This window comes from Kwoniella mangroviensis (genome assembly GCF_000507465.2).
Source record: "Kwoniella mangroviensis CBS 8507 chromosome 1 map unlocalized Ctg02, whole genome shotgun sequence".
NCBI classification, from domain to species: domain Eukaryota; kingdom Fungi; phylum Basidiomycota; class Tremellomycetes; order Tremellales; family Cryptococcaceae; genus Kwoniella; species Kwoniella mangrovensis.
Window position 1 is genome coordinate 2,354,650 of NW_027062534.1, and position 26,176 is coordinate 2,380,825.

The following is a 26,176-nucleotide window of genomic DNA, read 5'->3' on the forward strand; positions in this document are numbered from 1 at the left end:
TAAATTTAAGTTTGTGTCCTCAATCTAAACTGTAGAAAGGGATTCATTCATCTCTCATAGTCATACATGATTAAGTAATGCTCTTGATTAGTATATACGATATGATCAATCATCAATCATCAGTCATTCATGCAACGTTGTACATATATGCTCTTCTTGATCTTCTTATTCTCACTTGATAGAATAGCTTGGAGGTATATGGTGCTTTCCGACGGAACATATGGAACCAAACAAATCTCCACTGAAATTACCCAGTTAGGTATGTGATTCCCATTGATGATGTTCGATTGATAAGTGGTTGGATGTTTTTACTCAGCAATCGCATTGATACCCTCATCAATTCATTGAATGAGATTCTAGCATGTAGCATGTACCATATATAGTCAACCTGTCTGTCCAGAGTGTGTGACGAAAGGCATATAAGGACCTACTTTTCCGTCGTAGACGAATGTTCCATCCATTTTCAACAAAACTACTCAAATCCGCTCATCGTATCAACAAAACCATCGTCGTAAGAAGAATGTCAACGGCAACTACCCAATCCCCTCGATCACGTTCTGTGGTCAAAACTGTATATGCCAATGAAGTATCTGAAGGTGTAGGTGCGAAAGTACGAAGGAGTATTGGATCACCTGAACTGAGAAATCTAAGTCCATTTTTAATGTTAGTGTTCAATTTCCCCTAATGACGCACATTCATATGAACTGATTCTCTGGTTGTTGTATAGGCTCGACCATTTTAGAGCTACTCCCGGAGCTGGATTCCCAGATCATCCCCATAGAGGTCAAACTACCGTGACGTACATGATCGATGGGTGAGCCATACATCCTAACTTGACTTACCTCTGGATCGAGTGCAAGCTGATAATTGGTGTTTTTGTAGAATGTCCAAACATGAAATTTTCTTAGGAGATGAAGGCTTGTAAGTTGATCTTGAACTACCTATGCTATTTCGAGTAGTACTGATATCTGACTGTACGGCACTTTCAGACTTGAACCTGGAGATGTACAATGGATGACAGCAGGAAAAGGGATCATGCATTCTGAAATTCCATATTTCGACCCTGACCCAACTAAAGCTGTTACACCCGTTGGATTGCAATTGTGGATCAATCTTCCTAGGGAACAGAAATTTATTGAGCCGAGTTATCAAGAGAAGAAAGCTAAAGAGTGAGGAATAGCACTCCAATCGTATTGTCAGCCTGCCAGTCTTCCAGCCATATGGTATCCGTGACCATCTCTTTATGCCCATTTGCTGCGTGAGACTGGACCTGACTAATTACTGATGATCTTTATTCAGTATCGACGTAATCATCCCTTCTGACGGCGTGGAAATCACCATGATCTCAGGTGAATCTCACGGTATCAAAGGTTTCGTAAGACCCGTAGGAGGATGTTGGTACTTTAATATCAGATTAACGAAATCTGGCGCAAAGGTATTTCAATCTATACCTGAAGGATGGACTACGTTTATCTATAGTGAGTATGAACTTCTTCTTAGTACTATGTCGTCTCCAACTCTCAATGCAATCGGCTTACCTCATAATTTTTTGGTGATTAGTCGTCAGTGGTAAAATTCAGATCGGCGACGATCCCACTATACACGATAAATTCAATACCTCGGTTCTATCCTCGCAAAATGGTCAGAGTGGCGTACACCTCCAACGACCTGAAGGTCCCACCGACGACGAGGAAGAGGAGACGAGGTTCATTTTGGTAGCTGGTCTACCACTTGATCAACCTGTTGTTCAGGTACGTACGATCTGGAACTCATTCCACGAAAACAAAAGTATGACACGAAGCTGATTTCGCTCGTGAACGTATGTAGTACGGTCCATTCGTTGTTAATACGAATAGACAGGCGATGGAAGCTATAAGGGATTTCCAATCGGGTAAGAATGGGTTTGAAAATGCTGTAGGGTGGGAAAGTAAAATTGGCAAGGAATTTAGGGCACATTAGATGTGATGGTGGATTTTCATTTCAATCCGACGTGGATAATGATAAGCTCAGCAGCTCAGTTTATTCATCTGTTTGTATCTGTGTATGATAGCTATTGACATGTATAAATATCTATGAATCAATATGTTGACTCGATTATCGTTTACTAATGAATGGGCTGAGTGCAAGGACAGATTTATAACTTCCTGTCGCCCGTGGCCTTCTTGTAAGTGTTTGCAGAGACGATTGGACCTTTTGACGACTGGAATAACGTCCTTTGTCTATTGTTGAGAGCATCTCGTATTGAAGGTCCGAGGATCGCCAGGCTGCTGTGTAGTATGCAGAAACGAGCAAGTTTGGGTATTTATATCTGGATCTAGCCACTGAATTGTCTATTTCCGAACCAATCATCATTGATTTTTCCCTCAATCGCAAGTCCACTGAACGATCGAGAGTATTCACTTTGGAGATATGTTTTTTACAGATATCATTGTCAACCTGAGGTCCATTTTACGAAGTGGCGAAACCAAACCTATAGAGGTATTTACTGAAGACGGTATGAGGTTGATCTCACCCTCTACTACGCTACCAGAAGATGCAAGTATCTCACGCACGGAACCATACGAAACGAAGCCTGCTTCAAGCTTTTACAACTTCCGCCAAATTAGTCAGGAGATGGACAATGCACCCTTGAATGAAGCTCATTTACCACCCTCAGAGAAAGTATGGAGCTACTATGCTGATGAAGGTAGGAGCAGAACCCTCCGACATGAATACACAGAATTTATCGATTCTGTCCATAATACTACCGGTACTCAAGAGAGAAGTACAGTTGATATACTTGGTTCGGGCCAAAAGGGAGAGTGTGACACGTGTGATATCGATAGAGTGATGTTCAGATGGGGTTCAAAAGGAGATTGAATGATTCTCGCTGAGGATGATCAATCTTGGAAGCCTGAAGTAGATTCAAATGAAGAGTTGGAATATCCCCGAACTCGATTGGTATTAATTAGAGATGCTACGCTGAGTTTACCTGATTATGCTGGACAAGGGTTAGATTATAGGATGACACATCATTTACCTACTTGTCTTGCTCAAGCTTCATCAAGAGATGTCTTCAACAAATTTAGGAATCACGCAAGTACCCAGACGGTCAGCTTGACCGATGTCAATAGATGGTTAGAAGAATCTATGGTGGATCATCTGCCTAAGATCTTTCAATGTGACTATAAGTCGTTAGTGGAGTGTGCTGATCTATCTGGGGAGAGGACTGGAGTTCCCATGCGATGGGTCATTCTGGGAGATGGAATCGAAGGTACTACTTTGATTCATCCTAAAGCTGGAGATGGGAAGAATCCAGCGATGATGCCGGAGTTGCAACTGAGGTTCTCAAGTGCTTGGAGCGTGTTTAAGAGGGAGGAAGAGGATGAGTGATATCAACAGGTTGATTGAGCGAGCAAATTCTGTCTGTCCTCTTTGTGTTGATGCATCGATATTGCGCCTCGAAGATTCGGAACAGAATGCCACATCACAGCTGCTGATCAGATTGAATGTCATGATGATCTACGAGAACCTCCACCTTGATGCATTGCCGCGGTGCCTGAACAGACGTCAGCGAAATACATGTACAAAGAAGAATTTCAGAACCCACTTTCACACTCACACTGCTACTCCAGACCATCATCATCGACTATCACTCCATCAAGAGGCTTCAACAGCCGTTACTCTTGCTCTCAATCACAGACGGGCTACATTGGATAACTGATAATCAGAGCTGTCTTAATCCGCGCCAATGATGCAGGTCACGCGAACATTGCAAGCGATCACATCGAGTTCATTACGTGCCGCCTCATCATCGACATCCATCACACGATGTATACGACCGAGATCAGCTCAGGCAGATCGATATCTCGCCTTACATGACTTCTTTACTCGTCAAGCGTCTCTCACTCGTCACGCTCCCCATGTCAGTATCGGACCTGCTACAGGTCTGTTCTCTCATAGACAAAAGCTAGCATTTGGTCGAAGGTGGAGTTCAACCGATAATTCCAAAGCACCTTGTCCGAATTGTCAAGGATCATCTGCAACCAATGCACCTCTTACACCCCCTCCTCCGTCCAACACAGCATATCATCAGGGTCATGCTCAAGATTATGCGCCATTCATAAGGAGGTTGATCAAGAATTCAACAGCCATCGCACCGAACTCACCTCATCGGCCGACAAAAGAGGAATTGCTCAACGCTGCTAGTGGATGGTGGCAACGGCTGAGAATTAGGATAAAATGGTTCACGATAAGAGGTTGGAGGAGATTCAATACGGATGATATGAGTGCTTTCGCTAGTTGGTTCGTGGTGGGGAATAGTAAGCTCAGCTTCCATCCTACCTTACAGTGTCAAGCTGATTCTGATCGAATTTGGAATAGCACTTTGGATTCTAGTTGGAACGTGAGTGACCATTCATGGATGTGCAGGTCTCTCATGAGCTGACGTATACTCTATTACAGAACAACATTCGTCTCTGCTATATTCGCTGTCCTCAATTCACTGTCTTTGCAGGAATATGTTGCTAGGTGGATTTCCGATTATATGACTTATAATACAGGAGTGACTGTAATGTGAGTTTCACTATCTGATGTCATATTAGAGCCCATTGTTTGGCCAATAGTTGATTATTTCTGATATTCCAGCTTTGAATCGGCGATCGTACCCAAATGGGCTTCTTCAACGATAGTCTTCCGGAACGTATACGTATCTCGTCGACCATCCACGGACAATCCTGAACCAGAAGTCCACAAGACTAAACAGCTCAAAGCGGAAACTGCCAAACCACCTTCACCTATCCCATTCCTCTCTTCGGCTATGTCACCCGAGACGTACCTCGCTCCTCCTCTTGCAAGCGAAACAGATAATTATACAATGTTCGATGTCAATATCGATGAGGTCGAAGTGTCTTTGAGTCTGAAACGGTGGTTGGACGGGAAGGGCCTGGTCAAGGATGCTAAAGTAAAGGGTGTAAGGGGTGTTGTCGGTAAGCTGCTTTACCTCCGGCTGACAATGTTGCTTTCAGCTCATTTGATATGAATTAACAGACCGTCGATCTGTATGGTGGGATATGTCCAAACCGCTTTCTCCAGCGGACTATAGGCACGAGACTCACTCGGGCGATTTCGAATTCGACTCTTTCCAAGTCGAAGATGCCCTTATCACAATCTATCAGCCTGGTGGTCAAAGACCTTACAACGTATCCATCTTCAATGCTGTGGTCGGACCTTTGAGGAAAAGATGGTTATTCTACGACATGATGTGTGCGGAGGGAATGACAGGTCAATTTGATAATTGTTTGTTCAGCTTGCATATGCCTCAGAAGCTAGGGAAGACAAAAGAAGATGGAGATATGGTCAAGAGAATGGTGAGTATTTAGTCCTGTTCGAAGTGTCACTTGTCTTCCATCTGTCACCAGCTGATCATAGCGCTCTAGGCTCGATTCCGTATCGATGGATTACCTATCGAACATGCCCAATACGCTACTGGTCATACCGGACCGATGAGTTGGATCACCTCCGGCAAATTAGATGCAGTACTTGACATCAAATTCCCTTTCCATCCCGATGATTCAGTAGATATCAAAGCTATATTCGACGAGATTTCAAGAAACGTAGTAACTATAACTCAAGGTGTACACCCGGAGGACCCAAGTGTCTCAACGATTGATTCAGCTATCAAGGCTGCAAATGAAGCGAATAAAGTCATACCTGGACAAGCTAGATTGGCTAGACCACCTTTACGTGCACCCAAGGAACCTGGATATGAGCTGTCAAAAGAAGAAAGGGAAACCAGAAGACAGGTGGTTGTGGATTTAGATTTGAGGTTTAGGGATTTGAAAGCTGCTGTTCCGATTTATACGACCGACCTGAGCGTTACAAATAATGCCCTGATCAGACCTATCGTGGCTTTCATCAAGTGAGTAATAGTGGAATAGTAGCTGCACAGGACGAGCATATGCTGATATTGGGAGAATTTCTCTAGTGCGAATAAGACTTTGGTACCTATACACTGTCAAGTAGCTGCGGATCTTGTAAGCGTACCTGAATACTCTTCAAATTGAAGTTTACTGATCTCCAATTGTGTTAGGACGACTTTGATGGATCGTGGACTGTGAGTTAAATCGCCGCAAATGTAGTGATCGCCTATTGACGTATCTGCCATTCTTGTTATCATCGCAGCTATTCGAGAGTGAGTCTGGTTGGCATCGCCCGTCTTGTGGCTATCAAGCTGATACATGTGTACATCGTCATAGCCGGTTTGATGACCTCTTTATCTGACCAAATTTACGCCGCTCTCGCTCATCACGTATCATCCGAAGCTGCCAACTCGAAACGGATCAGACAAGTTGGATTCTGGGGTATACAAAGAGGGGCTGAAGTCTTGGTGGATACGCTGAGGAATGTGGTGGATCCTGCTCATGCTCAGCTAGCTGTTATATGAAAGGAACGAAGATAAGACCGATACACGAATGGGTTCTTAGAATAATTTGCACAAGAAAATGAACCAAATCGTTCTGCAATCATCATCGTCATTTTCACCATGTACGAATTATATCCGTTGTTATATCTTCTCTTACGCAAATACATGATTCAATACATGATCGTAATGTTATTTATACGTATGCACCACCATTCAATGCTCGATACAGCTAGTTATATAATGATGATTGTTTACACACCACGTGGCAGAAGTATGTGCGCAACTACGAACGTCACCACAACTCTGCTTCGAAAGACAGTTGTTGTTCTCTCACTTGCCTTGTTCGTTATTTTCTTCCCATCATCACTGATATTGAGCGTTCGCCTTCACATACACCTCCATGCAGGCAAGGACAGTGGGGTTATCATGGGTAATATCTCCTCTATGGCCAGGGCGTGAGTCGTCGATTACCATCTCTGATTCACCGGAGTTTCTGACTGACGATTGCCATTTATGTATTTATCTAGCTCGACGGCTTTGGACTCATACGTAGCGGAATTGGGCAATGATATATCTTATGACAAGAGGTAAGATCTCCGGTACCAAATGGCCAATGTGGGATAGGTAGCTTACTGTGATAATTCGAATAGTTTATCTTCCTCACGATTCCTCAAAACTATCTTAGCTAGACATGCCTACGGCCCAATCGTCCTCAAGATATTCATCAAACCTGATCCTGCCATGTCACTAAGAGTGATACAGCGTAGATTGAAAAGTATGTCAGCTCAGTAGGTGAAATATCCCAAGGATGATTAGCTGATCAAGACTGTCGATCATCAAATAGCTGAAAGAGACAATCTATCTGATCTACCAAATGTCAACACGTACCAGGCGTTTGTAGAGACTGACAAAGCTGGGTATCTGATTAGACAATGGGTTGGATCCAATCTGTACGATAGAGTCAGGTGAGTGCTTATCTTTGCTGGACAAGCAAGATGTGGAGTCTGAATGGGCTGAGATTGACACCTATGATTTTGTAGCACTCAGCCGTACCTTGCCAGTATAGAAAAGAAATGGATAGCATTTCAGTTATTGACATGCCTCAAAGATGCTCGATTGAGGAAGGCAAGTCAGCCAGTCATTTGATGCCTACATCCGTGTCATAGCTGATCTCTATATGTTATATAGGTCGCTCACGGAGACGTCAAATCAGAAAATATCCTCCTCACCACCGACCTCACATTACTCTTAACAGATTTCTCATCATCTTTCAAACCCACTTATCTACCTTTAGATGACCCATCCGACTTCTCTTTCTTCTTCGATACATCATCGAGAAGAACATGTTACATCGCACCTGAGAGGTTTTACACTTCTGACTCAAAATTGGCAGAAGAGAAGAGGAAAGTACCCGGTGAAGGTGAATTTGAAGGTTGGGGTAAGAGAGATGGAAGAGTGACGGAAGAGATGGATGTTTTCAGTGCTGGATGCGTCCTAGCTGAGATGTGGACAGATGGAAGAACGGTATTCAATCTGAGTGAATTGTTTGCTTATAGACAGGGTACAGTAGGATTGGAGGGGTTATTGGAGAATATCGATGATGATGAAGTAAAGGTGAGTCGCAATGATCATTTTCGATCCTGACCTGATTTCATGTCAGCTTTCTGGTACTCTTTGCCAAGACGTACAGCTGATTCATGTCATTGAAACATAGGAAATGATATCTCAGATGCTATCTCGCGATCCTGCGTCCAGGCCCTCCTTCGACCGCATCTTATCTAACTTCAGAGAAATCATCTTCCCAGAGTACTTTTACACCTTTCTTCAAGACTATATAGCCTCGTTGTCGGAAACTGCGGAATCTCAAAGCAATACCAATTCGGAAATAACGTTTCTCCAGAGGTCAGCGGGGCTGTGTGGGATAAAGATAGATAGATTACTGGATGAATGGGAGAGTATAAGTGTACACCTCGATAAGGGTCCTTCACCGGGTGCGCCGCCTCGTCCTTTCCCCCCTCAATGTCTAGACTGATCTCATATGTGTAGACGGACCTGCTCTTCTACTGCTCAATATTGTCACATCGTCCATCCGGAACTGCATATGGCCCTCATCTCGCCTTCACGGTCTTCAGCTTTTCCTCAACCTTCTCCCTTACCTATTTGACGAAGACAAAGTTGACCGCATTATACCTTTTGTGGTCGAGTTGCTCTCAGACGATGTGCCTATCGTTCGGGCAGAGGCATGTAGAACCCTTGTGATAGTTGTCGAATCCGTCAATTCCATCACACCTCAAAACTCCACATTCATTCCAGAATATCTTTTGCCCCAGATGCGACATCTGGCTGTAGACATTGATATTTTTGTCAGAGCTACGTATGCTAAAGGTCTAGTAAGGCTGGCCGATGCAGCAGTCAATATGTTGGAAATGAGTCAAGCAACAAAACCTATTGGTGGTCCCAGCTCAGAATCATCTACCATCATCGAGGTGAGTGGAACGATTCAGCAATGTTTGTAAAGTATCGCTGATTGGTGTTTGCAGCCTGACTACGACGCTATGCTTCAGGAGATCCAGTCCGTTGTGGAAGAACAAGCGACGACCCTCCTTGTTGATACTGCTCCTCCCGTCAAACGCTCGATTCTTGCGTCTATATCAGATTTATGCCTATTTTTCGGCCGTCAAAAGTCAAATGAGACGGTTCTTAGTCATATCATGACCTACCTCAACGATCGAGATTGGCAATTGCGACTGGCATTCTTCGATGGTATTGTTGGTGTGGGAGCTTTCATTGGAGTCAGAGCGATAGAGGAATACGTGCTGCCATTAATGTTGCAGGCGCTTGCTGGTGAATTCAACTGCATCACTCAGTCCTGACTCTTCAGATTGGCATGACAGCTGATCAAGCACACTTTGCAGATCCGGAAGAAGCTGTAGTGGCTCGCGTGATCGGCAGTATGACCAGCTTGACATCTTTAGGTTTACTAGCGAGAATGAAGTCATGGGATGTCTTCGCTGCGGTCAGAGGGTTTCTTTGTCATCCTAACATGTGGATCAGACAAGGTATGTTTGGTGCTTCTTGGCATAATGACCGAAAATTTGTAATCTGATTTCCCCATTCAAAGGCACTGCTGGATTCATAGCTGCTGCGGCTCGTAATCTGCCTCCTACCGATGTCTGGTGCATACTATATCCCGGCATCAGACCATTACTGCATGCTGATATCAAAGAAATGAATGAGATCAGCATACTGTCAGCTATATTACCTCCCGTGAGTCGTCGGCATCCTTCCTGCCTCCGCTGCTATAATCACGACTGACATTCTCGGTCAGTTACCGCGAAGTACCCTGATAGCCGCCAAAGTAGCTGCTTTGCAGACTCCGCCCAAAGGATATTGGAACATCCCGCAGAGTAAAGGGACCACCAAGTCGAGCCTGGTGAAGGCTGCTCAAGGTCAAGTCACCGCTTCGTGAGTCCAGTCGATCTGCTACGCTGAGGTTGAACATTCACTGATATCATTTGGAACAACAGGCAGCAGCTTCGAGATAAAGGCATTACGGAGAAGGATGAGAGGAAGATTGAGGTGATGAAGGAGTTCATCGTAAAACAGGCGAATGCTTCGAAAGCGTGAGTTGTCCCGTCAAAGATCTTCGTGATCCATTTACTGACATATGTTTTAGACGGGAAAGCTCAGAATTATCCTCATCTGAAGCCAATCTAGTCACCGGGAAGTCAGTCTCCCTCACAGACCTGGGCGTTACCCCTCAAACTATATTCATCAGTCCCCGTACGATCGGTGTCGATGCGAAAGCAGATATAAAACGTCTGCGACCTCATCTTTCGGATTCTCCCATCAGTCGTCGAACATCTTTTGCAAGTAGAAGCAATAGAGGCACTGTCGACAATCCCCTTGACGAGATACGCAAGAAGTTAGCTACACTCGAGCCACTCACGATTGCCAAAACCGATAAAACTCCCGCCGAACCTCTTCTCACCTCCAATACCGAATCGAACGCAACCCCTTCAGAATCCGGGCTTTCTTCTTCCATTGATCTGGCCGCTCTTTCCCGGTCTAGTCGTAAGAAGATAGATTCTAAGGCTGCTCCAGCCGTAGCTGCTTCTCACACCAACGCGACAGGCACAACAACGATTCACGACGAACCGCTATCTGGTAGAACGACACCTTTGGCTACAGGAGGGTTTGCCCCAGCCACTCCTCGGTCCCTCGCGCCCTATAGTAGTTCCTACGAGGGACAAGATCCGGGAGTAAGAGCCTTCCTAGAACAGGTTGATCTGGACAATTATCGAGAGCCCTTACTCGATTTTGGACCTCGTGTGACTGCAAGTCATCGAAAGCGAAACCCGAGAGTAAAGAATACCTCCTCGATACCTCAGGGCGTGACAATGATCGCTCATCTTACACAGCATGAAGGGGCTATAACAGCTATTGTTACTTCCCCAGATAGCCTGTTCTTCGCTACTGCATCGGAAGACGCCTCCATCCATATTTGGGACTCTGCAAGACTCGAAAGAAGTGTCACCACCAAGCCTCGCTTGACTTACCGCATGGATGCCCGTGTGGCCAGTATGTGCAGGATTGAGAACACTCATTGTCTTGCTGCTGCTGCTGAAGATGGTCAGCTTCACGTGCTGCGAGTGCATGTCGGATCTTCGGGTGGGTCTACGAAGTACGGGAAGGTAGAATGTATACGGTCTTGGACTGCTAGTGAGCAAGAGGGATACGTGAAATTGGTTGCTCATCTTCAAGGTATGTACCAATTTGTAAGCTGTTCGGGTAGACTAAATTAGCTGATCTTACATCTCAGATTCATCACTCTTTCTCGTTACTTCGACCTCCATGATCGCCATATTGGACATCAGGAATATGGAAATTACTAAGCGGTTCCAGCATGCTCTAGAACTGGGAGTCGTAACCGCTCTCTGCCCATCTGCTCATTGGTTGGTGATTGGTACATCGACTGGGACACTTAGTCTTTGGGATCTACGGTTTGGTCTACTCTTGAAATCGTGGAAAGCTGGAGGCGAGGTTACTTCCCTTAAGTTGCATCCTTCCAAAGGGAAAGGCAGGTGGATCATGGCATCTGTAATGCCACCGTCATCCAATGGCAGCCCGAAGACCGCATTGGGTAGCGAAAACGAGGACAATTCCGGCCCATTAGTGGAAGCTTACGATATAGAAACGTCAAAATTGATGGAGATTTACGAAGTTCGAACATCGCGGCCCAGCAAGCATCCTGATCCACCTAAAGAAGTCGAGGATGTGATATCCGATAAAGCGGCTTACATCTCACAGCTCGCTCAATCTGCTGAATCAGTTTTAGGTAGTCTGACAAAGACCATCACAGCAGAGGATTTCAGTAATTCATCTTCTCCACTTGCGACACCCAAATCTGTACTGGATTTGATTGTAGGGCAAAGTTGGTCGTCCCTCCCCAAAACCGATGAGAGTGTTCTGATGTCTGTACCGGAGCTCGGAACGAAGAATGATCATAGTAGATCGGGAAACCCAGGTTGGATGGTCACTGCTGGTGAGGATAGGGTAGTTAGGTATTGGGATTTGGTGAAGGTGCAAGACGGATTTGTGGTCTGTGGATCGCAGAAGGAGAAAGATGTTTCATTTAAGTGAGTTCAAACACAGATTTAATGTTCAACACGCTGCGCTATGTAGAATGTGCTGATTCAAATTATGGGGCATATCAGGCAAATGAATGGTTCTGGTCCGACTCATATATACACTCTGCCCAACGTACATCGACATCCAAACGTACCGACAAGAGAAAGAGAGCGACAACCATTACGTCCTCATTACGACGCGATATGCAAATTAGGTACGGTAGAGACCCCTTTTAGTAGTTGTATAATAAGTGGAGATAGAAGTGGGGTGGTGAAAGTATGGAGGATGGAAGGTGGTCCAGTGAGTAATAGGTAAAAACACCTGTAAATTTTGTATATTTCACATATGAGAAGGAGAGATATCCGGCATTTAGTATAAGTTGTTGTACCGTACACTACCAAATTAGAGCTTTGCATGCATGTTCACAAACGCTTTCTTTTATTCTTTCTCTGAGCGTCAACTCATTCGTACTATTATATTACATTTTTCAATATGACCGCCTATGTTATATTTTTGTCTTTTTAGTGATACTAAGCCATAACATCTCATCCGATGATCAACCTGTGTACTCCCTCGAAGTTGTATCCGCACCTTCCGCATCCCAATTAACATACCAGAGTTTAGTCTCTGCGCAAACAACCATCTTGCCTTTACCTGTGAAAGCGAAGTTCGCCGAGGTGGTACCGAGATATATTCTACCGATCAATAATCCATCGGGCTTGTAGACGTTGATACCATCTCCCTCACCTACGTAGACGTTTCCTTGTTTGTCGCAGTGAATACCTAGCATAGACAATATCCCCGTTAGCTTACTCTCTTGGGTCTCTAACATGATGTTAATGAGAGTGAGCGGTGATTGACTTACCATCTGGTACTCTGATTTCATTATAGGCGAATAATTGACGGTTGGAGAAGTTGCCGTCATCATTCACATCGTATCGATAGCTATCCATAAGAGGATAGAGATCAGCTTTCATAGATATAAAAAGATCCCATGATGATGCATATTGTAGGTTGTCGTTCAAGGCTACTCACATGGTCGACGGGTTGGTATAGTTATATCCCCAGAACCCCTACGGATCAAGCACCGTCAGTGTCAGTTCTTTTCAGCTAGACAGAAATTATATGGATTGCTCACTCACAGAGCTCAATCCGGTATCAGTCACATAAGCGTACATACCATCAGGAGAGAATGTAACACCTATTCAATATGCCAAAATGTATCAGCCTCCACTATGCTATACTTTCAAGCTATTCTCCCTAACGGTACGGTGTATCACCTACCGTTAGTCATGTGAAACCCATCTGCTACAGCTCTTACCACACCAGTGTCATAATTGAACCTATAAACTTGAGTAGGTAAAACAGGATTAGGTCGGAAGTTCTGAACCCATCCAAAAGGTCCATCTGTGAAGTAAAGTTCGTGATTTCGAGGATTAACAGCGACATCGTTGAGGGAATCATATTGTCTTCCGAAGAAATTGTTAAGTATCACTAGAATATCAAGCACGATCTGTCAATTATCATGACACTTTATACCATGATAAGGCCAACCTACCGGTGGTATTGTCGTTATTATTTGGATCAACCAGGTACATGGCGGGTGCGATGTTATCACCTTGACCTTCACCTGTAAAGACTATTTTACCTCGGAAATTTGTGCCACCTGATGATGCATGTATTTCACTCTTTGTTAGCTTTCCATGATATACTGCATGATAGGATCAGCCATTATAGGAAATTATGATGACTTACCATTGGGATTGATGACCTGTTGGCCTGAATTGACGGTCGTAACATTGACAAATCCACTTCCGTTACCTTGAGCGACGATCTTCTCGGCCTCGTCAAGATAAATTTTCTGTACGATCGCTGACTTGTTTAAGCCCGTACCGGCAGCCACTGGTCCAGCATTCTGCGCAAAGTATACAGAATTGGTTTTGGGGTGCCTGAAATGATCCACAAACATCAACCTCTCACCATTTAATTCTGAATCATCTTTCTGATGACCACTCACCATACTACTGCTTCATGAAAGATAGGATCCGTCTCCGTCTGGACGAGCAACGTCAACGTAGGATCCGCACCTATGATATCGTAGAATGCATCGTCATAGATATGGAATGGTTTCGCTTTTAATGAATCCGAAGTCGTTCCGGGTGGTATGAAATGCTACAACCGAAATAAAGTCAGCAATTTATACACTAGCAACCCAGAGGTATTGTAAGCTACACACCGAGGTCCCATTGAATTGAGTACCTGTAGGTACATTGTCTAATACAGCGAAAGAACGGGGATCGATCTTCTGAGCATATCGAGGGATATCCGCCTTGACTGTCAGAGCAGTGCAGACGAAAGCTGACAAGATCACTGATTTGTAGCTCATGTTGCGGTAATATCGATACAAGTGTGGGGTATAGTACCAAGTCCATGGCAGAGTCAAGTCTTGTCGCTTCTTATATGCCTCGACCGTCGATGAAGAGCTGTCGGGCCGGAGCAAAGTCGGCAGCTCAAAGGTACAGTACCTCTCCGGTTTGGCACCCCACACCCCAGCCAAAATGCGGTAACTAAGAAGATGGATATGGGGTACTAGCGTGGGGCCATATTGAGGTACGAATGATGGATCCTTGGAATAGTGCTAAATTTGGCAAGAGCCAAGCAGAACGATTTGAAGAAGAGAGACATGATACGAGAGGATAGGATGCCAAGTGGATACTCAATCCATGTTAAGGTGGATATCGATAAGATACCCTTAAGATATTCCCGTTAGTCTAGTTCCTTGTCCAAACGACGTATGGTAAATGCCCAAAACTCATTTGAGAACGCGCGACAATTATGTCTAGAGAACGCACCTCAAGCAGTGTCGATTTCCTATCCTACCACACTACTCCTTCCACAGGATGATGCTAAATTCTAGCTATGCCATCCTTGTTTGAGGGCAAGATACACAGTTAAGGTATAGGCTCTGTCCGCCACCAAGCGTGATAACCATGTGAGATGACGTTGTTAGACATCTTCCCCTGAAAATCACCGACTGGTGCGAACACAAGGCCGGTGTCGATGTAATGAAAGAAACCTCGAGGGTTTTGACTGGCATGTGCTGGACAGAGAGAACTGTGATGACAAGTGATAGCATGCATCTCTTTTCCATATGTGATGACATGCTCTCTACAGTGTCTGGTCTTGATTTATGGTCGATCCGGGGGAACTGCTCGATTTCGGGTGAAAAAGGCTGCGTCTTCAGTGTGGGGCAACAACAACCGTTGACACTGAAATCAGCTGATCGGTGGTCCTGGTATATAGCACGTTCAGGTAATTCTGAGGTCATGTCATATAGCAATCCCATGCATGACATCGATTGTCCTCGCATTTTCTACCTTTGAGTCCACCAACCAGTCTAGAGAGGCTAGATCATCGGTCTTCGGTCGATTAGTTGTTCATGTCGAAAGCACGTTATATGACCTGACGAGTCACGTCATATCATCATACCCCCCACCTTTCACACCTCAACGCTGCGCAATCGATTCGTTTCTTATACGCCATATATAACACAAGCTGAATCGGTCGACTTCCCATCCTCCTTTTCACCACCAAAGAACGCACACTCAAAATGCGATTCTCACCTTTAATCCTGTTACCTCTGGTAACTGCCTTACCAGCCAAACAACAATCATCTTCGATCCCAGAATTGTCAGTAAACCAATGGAACAACATCCAATCGGGATTCACTGATGGTCTCAGATCATTGTCCTCTTGGTCATGGTCTAAAGCTGAAGATGTCATCGATGAACTCGAAGCTATTTCTGGTATCGCCACCGATAGCAAAGATGATGATGATAAATCCTCGTTGACCATCTGGCAAGCTTTGAAAGCTGATCCTCATTCGTTCAGTAAACTGGTGAAGATCATCGAGGTGAGTGGTTGTTTCATCTGTTCATCGGTATACAAACTTGTTCACGATAATGATACTGTTCATATCTCAGTTCGAAGGTAAAGCCATCGACTATCTTGACGACAAAGACCTTCAAATCACCTTCTTTGTGAGTAGCATTCCCAATCATCCCTGTTTGTAGCGTCAATATACTCATACTTGCAACAACAAATGTATAGGCTCCCAATAACGATGCTCTCACCCCACCCCACCACCATCACGATGACGATGATCACGATGACGATGACTCCCTCGTCGAACTTCTACACAGTCCTTCCTTGATTACTCTCTCCAACGCCCTTGAATCTGAACCCTCTCTTCTCGCTGCCGATGAAGATGATCACCACCATCACCACCACCATGATGACGATGATGATCCCGAAAAGCGAAAGAGAAGAAAAGAGATTTTCAGGAAGATCGCCGGTAAAGTCTTGCAATACCATGGTCTTACCAAGGCATACACTGCTCAAGAGTTGGCTCAGAACTCTACTATCGCCACTGCCTTGAAAGCCGAGGATGGATCGTATGGTGGTCTTCACAGGAGAATCAGGATCGATAAACACTTTGTTCCACCTTGTGAGTAATCGTTTTGTCTAACCACCCATGCGTCAGCATCATTAGCTAATATGCCACTGCCCCTATCTCAGCTCTCAAGATCAACTTCTACGCCAAGGTACTTGTCTCCGATATTAAGGCTCGAAACGGATATTTCCATACTTTGAACCACCCTCTTATCCCTCCCGGATCAATTATCGAAGAGCTATTCTTATTCCCCGACGTATTCTCCACCCTTACGTCAAGCGTCCAGAAGATCCATGGACGAAGGTATCTTGACTGGTCTTACGACAAAGAACACTCTAAACCTGGCCATCCTGAATTCCACGGTAAACCACTCTTAACCCTCTTCGCCCCAACCAACATCGCCTTCGCAGCCATCCCACCCAAGCTCAAATTCTACCTATTCACTCCATTCGGTGAACACGCTTTGACCAAATTATTGGCTTACCACTATATCCCCAACACCCTTCTTCTTTCCGAACTGCTTTATACCCAAAAGGAGAAGAAATCGCAAATCGATTCATTTGTCGATACTTTGGGTGATTACGAATACTTCAATTTGGGTAACGATCCTTCGTTCCACAAAGAAATTCAAATCTCCCCAGCTCTTCCCAATTCTACTCTGAAGATCGAGATCGACAAGACCAAGTTCCTCCCTGTAGAAGGAGCTGTCAAGACAACCATCAAGGTCAATGGACAAGAAGTCAAGGTCATCGACGTACCTGCAAGAAACGGTGCGACTCACGTCATTGATCATCTCCTTATTCCACCTCATCACCACCATGATCACCATGGTAAGGATATTGCTCATCTTGATTCGTGGGAGAACTGGGAGGACTGGTTCCCTGCTTGGGTTGACCAATTTTAATTTACCGTCGACATCAGTTGATAGGTTAATCTGTAGTAGTTAGTAAAAAGTCATCACCGTCAGTAGTCCACACGAAATGTTGACATGTATTTGAATATTACCTTGAGCTACATTAAACGATATGATTCGTGAGATACAATGTTACTATGATGCGATGTCGATGTGAATGTCCCATGAACTATACCATGAACTACTTATACAGATGAAACCAAATAGCCATTGTCCATACCAATACTCGTTCCTATTTTTCCTTCCCTCTCTTAACGATATGTTATCTTTCCATATCTTTCTCTTTCTCATCTGCATAAACATCTATAATGTGTTCCTCCAATCCACGACAGGGCTCCCTTCCCTCTCTTTCTTCTGCTGCGTACGCTCCCCTTCGATATCTTTCTCCTTCTCCTCAGAAACCACTCTCTTCTTGGGACTAGTTGGACTGATGACCGACGCAGATATGTCAGTCGTCGATACACATCAATGAATGCTGTCGCGTACTCACGACTTCACAGTCACAATCGAAGCTTCTTCACTAGCTTCTGATGCCTTCCCTACTCCCTCTTTCCTTCCTAGCTTGGATATCCTACTCTTCAGTTGTGTGATATCCAGCTTGAATCGAGCAATCAATTCATTAGTGACCTCTTCCTCCACTTCGCTTGTGAGGTCGACCTTCAGTTCCTCTCTCAGCTTCTCTTTCATCTCCTCCTCTAAATTCACCAGTTGCTCTTTCATCTCATCCCGTATATCCTCTAATATGTCCGCCTTTACATTCTCAATTAAATCAGACACGAATGTATCTCTTAATTCGTCTTCTAATTCATCTCGCAAGTCATCGTACAGATCATTGCGAAGTTTTTTCATGAGCTTCGATTTCAGCTGAAGAAAAATGTGGCTTTGGCTATCCACTTGAAATTCTGATTCTTCTTGACTATCAGACTTTGGCGAGTCAGGAGAAGCGCATCCAAGAGCTCAACCAATCTCACCCAATCCATCTGAGATACAGCTGACGAAGTCAACGGCCGAAGAGAAGATAGGCGAGTTTGCTTGAAAGCAGGGGTACAGAGATAGTATATTGCATGCTGGTGTAAGGATGATGATAGTACGGTCGTCGTTTAATGGGATTGGCTTCGTCGGCTCTTTCATAATGAATGTACCCCCCAGGCTCTACATTGGATAATTCACCTGATCAGCGCTATACTGACGTGCATGTTCACCGAATGAGGAGAAGAGGTAGAATTTGAGCTTAGGTGGGATGGCTGCAAAGGCGATATTGGTTGGGGCGAAGAGGGTCAGGAGAGGTTTACCGTGGAATTCAGGATGGCCAGGTTTAGAGTGTTCTTTGTCTTGAAGACAGTCATACTACTCACAAGTACAAACTGTTTGAGATAATGAGACCCAAAATTCCATATAATCATCTCTTCGCATAATCTCCTTTCAGCTTCTGCTTCATCCGACTTAAAAGAGATCTTTGTTCGATCCAAATCCTTCCTCAATCTGTTGCCCCAAACCTTGTGATATTTGCCATGGTAGTCGCGGCAGATCACCAGGATAACTGAGCATCCCTGGAGTACTTTCTGTTGATGGGAATAATCTGTGAATGGTGGTATCCCCAATTCTTTCCGAATACTATCCTCTTGCTCATCGAGATCAAACGATGCTACAAATCTTTTGATACGACTGAAGTTGACTGATTGGGTTTCAGGACTAGGTGAAGCCGAAGGTCGATCCCAAACAGATGTTGCAGCCCTAGTGCGAATTGTATCGAAATCCATCGTTGTGTGCGCTGAACCCTTGTGATGAACGTCAAGAAGGAGAGTAAAGGGGTATAAGATGTGATATGGAGATTCAAACCATAAGCGAGCAACGTTCTGAAAGAAGATACCTGAATGGTTCAAGGCTATTCCGCGAGTACCGTCAGCCGAAGAAAAGGATTACATACACCCAAATGGAGAAAACCACTTGGAAAAATGCCGCTGCTTCGTTCAAGTCGCCAACCCGGTCTACACCTAGTCCAGTGATACTCATAACATCAACATAAATGTTTTGTACATTTCCTCTCTCGTCGCACGGTGGTTGATCTGGTACGCTGGGTAGGCAACATTCCTGGTCGTGGCCAAAGGAGTCACATAGTGGGATAGCGGGTCCACCAATCTGCCGTTCATGCATGACCAATGAAAGGTTTCAAGTCGACGGGTGAAGACTTGATACACCGAGGTCGTGATCCAACATGTTCCGTAGTTGACACCTGGGGTCGCACTCCGAGGGCGTGAGAGAATTCTCTAATCCACTGAAAATCACCGGGTGGCGAGGAAGGAATGTATCATAGTACCTTGTAACAAACATACTTTTTTGATAATATTGTTTCTTGTTCAGTCCACTCAACTCACGCATCGTCATCATGTTGAGAGCGGTGCTCAACGCGTCAACCATCGTTGTCGCTATCAAACACACCGTTGTCGATGCATGTGATGCATTCCTTATTGAGAACTTTCATTCTTTCACGCATCGTCGATGCATACGATGCACAACATCGTTACAGGTAACACCTTATGATGTTTTCAGTACTTCTCAGGTGGGTTTTTCAGAGATGAAGTTATCGTTATGCATAGCACTTACTGATGCATAAAATGCATAGAGGTGATTATCTCGACTGGCGCTTTCGCGTATGCTCGTTCATTGGCTCGATGATGTAGTAGAATATGATCATGTCGATAATGCAAAAATAGAGGTGTATGGAGGATTAAGCTGATTTCTTAGGTTGTGAGATACCCTTCGAAGAAATCAACTGTCCCTTTATGATGTGACATCCTCCCTCCACCAAACAGTGTGTTATTACCAAAACAAGCAATAAATCAAGGTTGTTACCGTTTAACACGATTACCGAACGGACCTCCATCCGTCTTTGATTCCATCCATAACAACCCTTTCTCATCATTCACAACGCCAACATACATAGTAAATTCACAATGGATCACGGTGACCACTCTGGACATGGCGGCCATTCGATGCCTGGTATGGAACATGGTACGCCAGCATGTTCTGTGAGTGGATACAACTCTTCTCTTGACATGCTGAAGATTGCTGATTGAGCTTGATGTTTAGATGAACATGCTGTGGAACAATCAAATTGCGGATACCTGTGTAGTCTTTGAGTCATGGCATATATCGGGTCCTATGACGATGGCTATCTCATGGTATGTGCATTATCCATCATTCCTCCTTCTTATTAACTATCTACCAAGTTGACATACGAGGTGTAGTATCGCAGTGATAGCAATTTCATTCGGATATTCCATTCTGCTAAACACGATCAAATCGATGGATCGTAAGATCGCTCTCTCGCTATATCAGACATCTGCACCCAACAGAAGAGAGAGTGTACATCCTAGTGGTATCAGGAGGGAAAGTAGTATACCTCCTGTAGCAGGCGGGTACAATGCTATCGAAGGTGGTGCATTGGCTAAGGTCGGAATGTGAGTGCAATTCCTTACATTCGTATCAATCAATATTGTATACTGAATGATGATTCTCGGTAGGACCCGGTTGTCGCTTTCAACACGTCTGACAAGAGCTTTTCTCTATTCTCTATCAGTTGCGATCTCATTCTGGGTATGTCATGTCTCAGTGTCCCATCTCGGCCAAATCTTGGCTTATCGGTCTGCTGACTATGTAATTGTACAACAGCTTATGCTGGTAGCCATGACCTACAACACATACCTGTTCGCATCGATAATCATAGGAGCCTTCTTAGGACATGTGATGTACGAGGGTGATATGGACGTGGGGTAAGTTCAGCTGTCGCGACCGTGGTGACTAGAATGCAGCTAATTCGCGCCTGCTGTAGATCTGTTCTAGCAGGCGGCAATGGGAAAGGCTTGGCATGTCATTAGATCAGTTCGGGATGCAACATAGATGAACAGTGTAATGTATGGTATGTGCTCTTGGTCGCTCACAGGACGATATTATGAGCTATACAACTAATCTGAGTGAAACAATACGTACTGACCAGGTATACTTTTATCATTCCTTTAATGAGGCCTTACTGAAACTTGTATCAAAATCTTCTTCAAAGGATGTCAAAGTTTGTCACCTGTAATGTGAGCGCAAATACCGCCAACGAGATGTATTGATCATGAAGCAAGGAACGAATGAACGGATACTTATATTGGTGACGCTCAACAACGTCATCACTTGATTGATCGCGCATCTCGCTTCACCGAATACTGGAATAAGGAGATCAGATGGATCAAAATTACATCTGATGCTACAGTCATGAATTCTGTCTCTACATCCTTCATTTCACACCTCAACCCATCTCATCGCTCAACCCGTGAAATCCACAACCCGGCTCTCCTTTCCAAATCACAAAACCCATTCTCTCGTCACACGCTTCACAACTACTTCTTCATATACCATACTGATAGCGACTACCACCAAGTCTCAAGAATCGTCTTTACTCTCCAAGTGCACATAAAATGGCGGACGAAAAGAAATCATGGTTAGGTAAAGAGACCTGGCCAACCGTTTGGATATGGATATGTCTCCTATTCAATCTGGTGGGGATATTAGCTTTGATCATCCTGATCGTAGCTGAAGTCTGTAAGTTCATTTGCACCAAATGTGAGGCCAAATGCTAAATCATTAGCTGATAATGACTTGTTGAAAATAATAGTCATTATAGTAGCTAATTTCCATAATTACGTGGCTCAGTATGGACATCATTATCGTGAGTGAAGTCGAGAACGGCTCAATGGGAATCCAAGGGGCTGACAGGTGGTGATCTGATGTTGTTATATAGCCGCTAGAGGGTATCAAGGTGGTGATGGAGTAGGCTACGTGGATTGGACTAATGCACCAAAACATATGGGATCAGCCGTATGGATGATTCTATACCAGGTGAGAGCGATCCTTATCCCCTGGGATAAAAACGTAATTGGAGTGGTTCGTACATTGCTGATCGACGACGTGATGATTAGCTATCGATAATCGTCTTGATCACTCTGACCATCGCCTCTGATCTAGCTTGGCGAGCAAGCTCATACAATGCATGGGGTGGACGATGGATTGAATGTAGGTTTTCACATAAACCCTGCTTGAATTTTGACTGGGCGCAGACGATGCTGATATCGTCGGCTAGCTTTCTACGCTACTGGTCTGATGTCAGGACCTAATCACCCCAATATGATGTACTACGTCGCTGCCAACGCTTTTTTCAAGGTTTTCATCGTTATACTGTACATGTCTCAGTCGTTCTACGGCATGGAGGGTACCACCTCTCATAAGTAAGGAAGAGTCATGATACTGATTGGCCCTAGGGAACTGATATTTATTGATGTTGCTAGGTCACCATATGCCGGCAAGGAAAATTCCAGCCCAACATATAATTATGATGATAATAACGGGGGAGCAGGCTACAATGATGATTACCATGGTGGTAATGATTGGAGGAGGAATAACGATTCAAATAGACCACCTTGGAGGATATACGGTACAGAAGCTTTCGTCTATTACATGGGCTGGATAGTTCTCTTCTCAATTTTACCTAGCATGATAGCTTTCTTGTACTTGACTAATTGGGGTAAAGAGAAAGCTGAAGCTGCTAAGAATGCTGATGCCGAGAAAAAAGGTGAGGAGAAGAAGTAGAATGAGACTTCTGATTGATCGTTAGTTTATGTGTATAGTAGTAGCTTGATCAGTCGTGGAATGTATCGTCATAAAACTGCATTACATACATATGCCCCATGCTTTAATGTGATTAATATACCAGGTTTCCTTCTACGGAGCGACATTACCCCACTTATGCTCTTTCAACCATTCGCCGCCATATTCCTCATAATCTGCTCTGGTGACTCTAGCTTCCTTCGCTTCAGATGTATTACTCCACTCAGCCATCCCTTTCCAAGCTTCCAATCTCGGATCACCCCCATCAAGCGAGGAGACGATCTTCAATGGTGCTCGGAAAGGTAAGATGGGTGTCAGGGTATGACGCAGACGCGGTATGAGATTAGGTATACTCGCTCCTCCGCCCGTCACAAATATGCACTAACACAATCAACCATTATCAGCTTAATTCTGCATATTCGATGAGATGAAAGCGATCGCTGTGAAGAATGGTGACTCACTTGCATCAATCTCCTTCTCTCTTCCTCTTCAAACCCATTCAGCACCCATCCTGCAACTTCTCCCAATCCCGCGGAATCGATGCCCCACATCGAAGGTTGGAACCACGTCTCAGGCACTCTGATCCTCTCTACATTCAGATGCAGTTGATGATTCAATCTGATATCATCGAAATCATATTTCTGCCCAGAGGGTAGCCCACCTCGCACAAACGCATTGATAAGTTTGTTTTTGGCTTCGGCTCGTCCAATTAAGGTGTTCTCTTCGGTAAACGATGGATCATATTGCAGTAATTTCGATTCTAGCGACTGGAGCAGTAGTTGATCATCTTCTTCTGCTTCGGACTCGTCATCTCCGCCCTGTCGATGGGATCAATATGAGTTTCCTATAATCAGTTCAGTGATTTTGGGGTAACTCACAATTTCTCGATAGACATGCCAATCGGAATCATCCATCCCAAACCCATCATCATCTATTAGATCAAGTTTCGCGATTAATTCGCGTTTCATCATAAGGATACACCATCACAGCAAATGGGCTCACCTTCTCCCTTCTTTCTCTTTTTGCTACCACTCGTTTTCTCCTCTGCTGCCAAGCTTGCAATATTTTTCATCCTATTCTGAGCAGCAGCAGATTTCCTATCTCCAAGTTGTGCTTTACGTTTCTTCCTCTCCTGTATACGGGCGATGACAGACTGCGCGAGCAAGTCAATAGCTGTAATTTCCATGATGTTTCCTTAAAAAAAGAAGCTCACCTCTTGTTCCTCTTTTAGACGGGATGACCATCCAGTAAGATTGGTCGTCCTTTCTTCCTCTTCCAACCTCTTCTCTTCCTCCTGTTTATGGTGAAAACAACACGATTAGCATCGCAATGTAGGATGAGGATATCATTCACTGACCAGTCTTTCCCTTTCTCTCTTCTTTTCTTCTCTAGCTTTCACTCTGGCCTCCCAACCAGCTTTCATCAACCTCTGTCTTCTCTTCTCCTTGATTTCTTCTTCGTTCAATTCCGAATCAGGTCGATCCACCAATGGGAAAACGGGTTCCTCTTCGGGTTCTTCCTCCATACCTAAATCTTTACGCTGCTTCTTCCTGACTTCGATTTCAGTCTTCTTGATCCAGCTGTCCATCTCCGCTTCAGTCTCAAATGGTGTCATCTCCTGTAGCCTCGATAGAAATTCGGCCTTTTTGTACTGTGGTCTTTCAGATTGAAGTAATTTGTACTCTTCAAGCTCTGCAACTTTCGCTGCGAGCTGATGTTTGATACCAGTCAGCTAATTTGCCACAAGTGAAGGCCTCATAGCTCACTTTTTGGGCGCGTTGCTTAGCCTGCATCTCCTGCAAACGCTTCCCTTGTTCTTTCCTCCTTTCTGCTGCAGCTGCTAGTTCAGCTTCGGTCTTCTCATTCACCTCCTACAGTTTCAGAAGGCAGAATCAGCAGCCAAACGTGACCTTTGAAGTGAAATCATAACGGAACACAGCTTACTGGCGCAGTGAATGGGAATTGTACTATCTTTGTCACACCAGATAATGTCGCAGGATCAGCCAGGCTGTTCAATTCCTCGTCGTAATCGGTAGAAAAGTAGCATGTTTCTCGGAACATGAACTAGGGTATCGCTGTCAGCATATAGAACGTTGTGCAGTGGCGTAAAAGGCTGATTTACAGTTGCCTGTGCTGGTGTGACTTTCGTGGGGAAAGCAGGATACTTGAGTTGAGCAAGTTTGAGCATCAGCTCGGAGGCTTGAGCGCCTCCCCAAGGAATCCTGATATAGAACAATCAGCTCTGGTACCTTCTCCACTAAGGACTCAGCTAACCTCTTAGCACGACTCATGATTCCCTTGCCGTTGACAACAGGTATAACGGTACTTGCTTGATGACCTAGACTAACGGATAACCCATCCTGATGTTTCTGCCTCGAAAAGGCGAATAAGGAGTCTATCCCGAACGTCACGGAAGGCGCATTATATAGCTCGAAGAGAAGTTCAGATGTCACTGAGTGTATAACAAGTAAAAGTGAGCTCTCAATCTCTCATGACTCGTAAGGGGGGATTAAAGCTTACTAGCTCGACTGAACAGAGGATTCGCTAATCGCTCCGTCATCACTATCGGTTGTTCAATCTTCGGACTATCTATACCTAGTGAACAAAACGTCATGTCCAACGCACATTCCTAGTTGCACCGTCAGTCCTGTTCTTTCTCGAAAAGGTTGATACTGAAAGCTCACCAGTAAATCTGAATGTATCAGTAGGTCTCCATCAAACATCGTTCTAACGTTACTTCTGGAATTCGCGTCCACCTCAGTATCTCTCCCAAATAACAACAGGTTCCTGCCGAACTTCCTCTCTCTATATTTCGCTATGATATTTGGTCTATCAATATAAGGCGTTGACATGGAGCTGAATCCCGCTCGCCATGAGTGAGCACCTAAGGAAACGAGTCACTATCAGTTCGGCTAGCCCAAGAGAAGAGAAGGGCTGATCAACTGACCATTGTCTATACAAATAGATGGGTCTTGACCATCCAGGGAGTGATAGTTGAAGGGAGGCTGAGGTTGAGCATCGTACCCTCCTTCTGGGATATAGACAATATTCGTCCGGGAAGGCGAGGGAGGGCGTGAGGAGGAAGCGTGACTGTTCTCGAGTCCGTTCATGCTCAGACGGTCCAGCA

General features: G+C 44.6%; 10 protein-coding genes across 10 annotated transcripts; 7 read left to right on the plus strand and 3 right to left on the minus strand.

Moving 5' to 3' along the window:
- Nucleotides 1-520: 520 nt before the first annotated feature.
- On the plus strand, nucleotides 521-1,959 carry I203_105984 (uncharacterized protein; the record flags this gene model as incomplete). The annotated part of the gene is made up of 7 exons (XM_019147756.1): nucleotides 521-663; nucleotides 728-814; nucleotides 883-921; nucleotides 990-1,169; nucleotides 1,300-1,478; nucleotides 1,561-1,751; nucleotides 1,828-1,959. 7 exons carry the CDS (start codon nucleotides 521-523, stop codon nucleotides 1,957-1,959), a joined length of 951 nt encoding a protein of 316 aa, XP_019002674.1.
- A 537-nt stretch (nucleotides 1,960-2,496) lies between these two features.
- I203_105985 (uncharacterized protein) lies at nucleotides 2,497-3,372 on the plus strand (the record flags this gene model as incomplete). Its single annotated transcript, XM_019147757.1, has 2 exons — nucleotides 2,497-2,826; nucleotides 2,893-3,372. The coding sequence occupies 2 exons, from the start codon at nucleotides 2,497-2,499 to the stop codon at nucleotides 3,370-3,372; spliced, it is 810 nt and encodes a 269-aa protein (XP_019002675.1).
- Nucleotides 3,373-3,733: 361 nt separating this feature from the next.
- Nucleotides 3,734-6,424, plus strand: I203_105986 (uncharacterized protein; the record flags this gene model as incomplete). The annotated part of the gene is made up of 11 exons (XM_019147758.1): nucleotides 3,734-4,301; nucleotides 4,363-4,384; nucleotides 4,444-4,554; nucleotides 4,627-4,967; nucleotides 5,029-5,348; nucleotides 5,418-5,634; nucleotides 5,677-5,899; nucleotides 5,966-6,014; nucleotides 6,071-6,094; nucleotides 6,163-6,172; nucleotides 6,237-6,424. 11 exons carry the CDS (start codon nucleotides 3,734-3,736, stop codon nucleotides 6,422-6,424), a joined length of 2,073 nt encoding a protein of 690 aa, XP_019002676.1.
- A 405-nt stretch (nucleotides 6,425-6,829) lies between these two features.
- Nucleotides 6,830-12,349, plus strand: I203_105987 (uncharacterized protein; the record flags this gene model as incomplete). The annotated part of the gene is made up of 16 exons (XM_065517882.1): nucleotides 6,830-6,858; nucleotides 6,931-6,990; nucleotides 7,054-7,178; nucleotides 7,248-7,368; nucleotides 7,444-7,528; nucleotides 7,592-8,017; nucleotides 8,118-8,394; nucleotides 8,450-8,889; nucleotides 8,944-9,247; nucleotides 9,319-9,462; nucleotides 9,525-9,670; nucleotides 9,732-9,868; nucleotides 9,931-10,026; nucleotides 10,080-11,167; nucleotides 11,226-12,042; nucleotides 12,121-12,349. 16 exons carry the CDS (start codon nucleotides 6,830-6,832, stop codon nucleotides 12,347-12,349), a joined length of 4,524 nt encoding a protein of 1,507 aa, XP_065373186.1.
- Nucleotides 12,350-12,590: 241 nt separating this feature from the next.
- On the minus strand, nucleotides 12,591-14,420 carry I203_105988 (uncharacterized protein; the record flags this gene model as incomplete). The annotated part of the gene is made up of 9 exons (XM_019147760.1): nucleotides 12,591-12,817; nucleotides 12,900-12,979; nucleotides 13,070-13,107; nucleotides 13,177-13,235; nucleotides 13,319-13,528; nucleotides 13,593-13,700; nucleotides 13,790-13,983; nucleotides 14,052-14,206; nucleotides 14,271-14,420. The coding sequence occupies 9 exons, from the start codon at nucleotides 14,418-14,420 to the stop codon at nucleotides 12,591-12,593; spliced, it is 1,221 nt and encodes a 406-aa protein (XP_019002678.1).
- A 1,224-nt stretch (nucleotides 14,421-15,644) lies between these two features.
- I203_105989 (uncharacterized protein) lies at nucleotides 15,645-17,391 on the plus strand (the record flags this gene model as incomplete). The annotated part of the gene is made up of 4 exons (XM_019147762.1): nucleotides 15,645-15,947; nucleotides 16,018-16,074; nucleotides 16,145-16,541; nucleotides 16,613-17,391. The coding sequence occupies 4 exons, from the start codon at nucleotides 15,645-15,647 to the stop codon at nucleotides 17,389-17,391; spliced, it is 1,536 nt and encodes a 511-aa protein (XP_019002680.1).
- Nucleotides 17,392-17,703: 312 nt separating this feature from the next.
- I203_105990 (uncharacterized protein) lies at nucleotides 17,704-18,249 on the minus strand (the record flags this gene model as incomplete). The annotated part of the gene is made up of 2 exons (XM_019147763.1): nucleotides 17,704-17,827; nucleotides 17,891-18,249. 2 exons carry the CDS (start codon nucleotides 18,247-18,249, stop codon nucleotides 17,704-17,706), a joined length of 483 nt encoding a protein of 160 aa, XP_019002681.1.
- A 2,105-nt stretch (nucleotides 18,250-20,354) lies between these two features.
- Nucleotides 20,355-21,278, plus strand: I203_105991 (uncharacterized protein; the record flags this gene model as incomplete). The annotated part of the gene is made up of 6 exons (XM_019147765.1): nucleotides 20,355-20,429; nucleotides 20,491-20,582; nucleotides 20,649-20,861; nucleotides 20,925-20,997; nucleotides 21,073-21,173; nucleotides 21,233-21,278. The coding sequence occupies 6 exons, from the start codon at nucleotides 20,355-20,357 to the stop codon at nucleotides 21,276-21,278; spliced, it is 600 nt and encodes a 199-aa protein (XP_019002683.1).
- Nucleotides 21,279-21,863: 585 nt separating this feature from the next.
- I203_105992 (uncharacterized protein) lies at nucleotides 21,864-23,031 on the plus strand (the record flags this gene model as incomplete). Its single annotated transcript, XM_019147766.1, has 6 exons — nucleotides 21,864-21,987; nucleotides 22,061-22,114; nucleotides 22,187-22,284; nucleotides 22,365-22,458; nucleotides 22,526-22,670; nucleotides 22,731-23,031. 6 exons carry the CDS (start codon nucleotides 21,864-21,866, stop codon nucleotides 23,029-23,031), a joined length of 816 nt encoding a protein of 271 aa, XP_019002684.1.
- A 132-nt stretch (nucleotides 23,032-23,163) lies between these two features.
- Nucleotides 23,164-26,159, minus strand: I203_105993 (uncharacterized protein; the record flags this gene model as incomplete). Its single annotated transcript, XM_019147767.1, has 13 exons — nucleotides 23,164-23,430; nucleotides 23,511-23,867; nucleotides 23,928-23,980; nucleotides 24,052-24,202; nucleotides 24,263-24,343; nucleotides 24,407-24,760; nucleotides 24,816-24,920; nucleotides 24,994-25,113; nucleotides 25,172-25,271; nucleotides 25,324-25,501; nucleotides 25,570-25,678; nucleotides 25,734-25,933; nucleotides 25,997-26,159. The coding sequence occupies 13 exons, from the start codon at nucleotides 26,157-26,159 to the stop codon at nucleotides 23,164-23,166; spliced, it is 2,238 nt and encodes a 745-aa protein (XP_019002685.1).
- Between the last annotated feature and the right edge of the window lie 17 nt (nucleotides 26,160-26,176).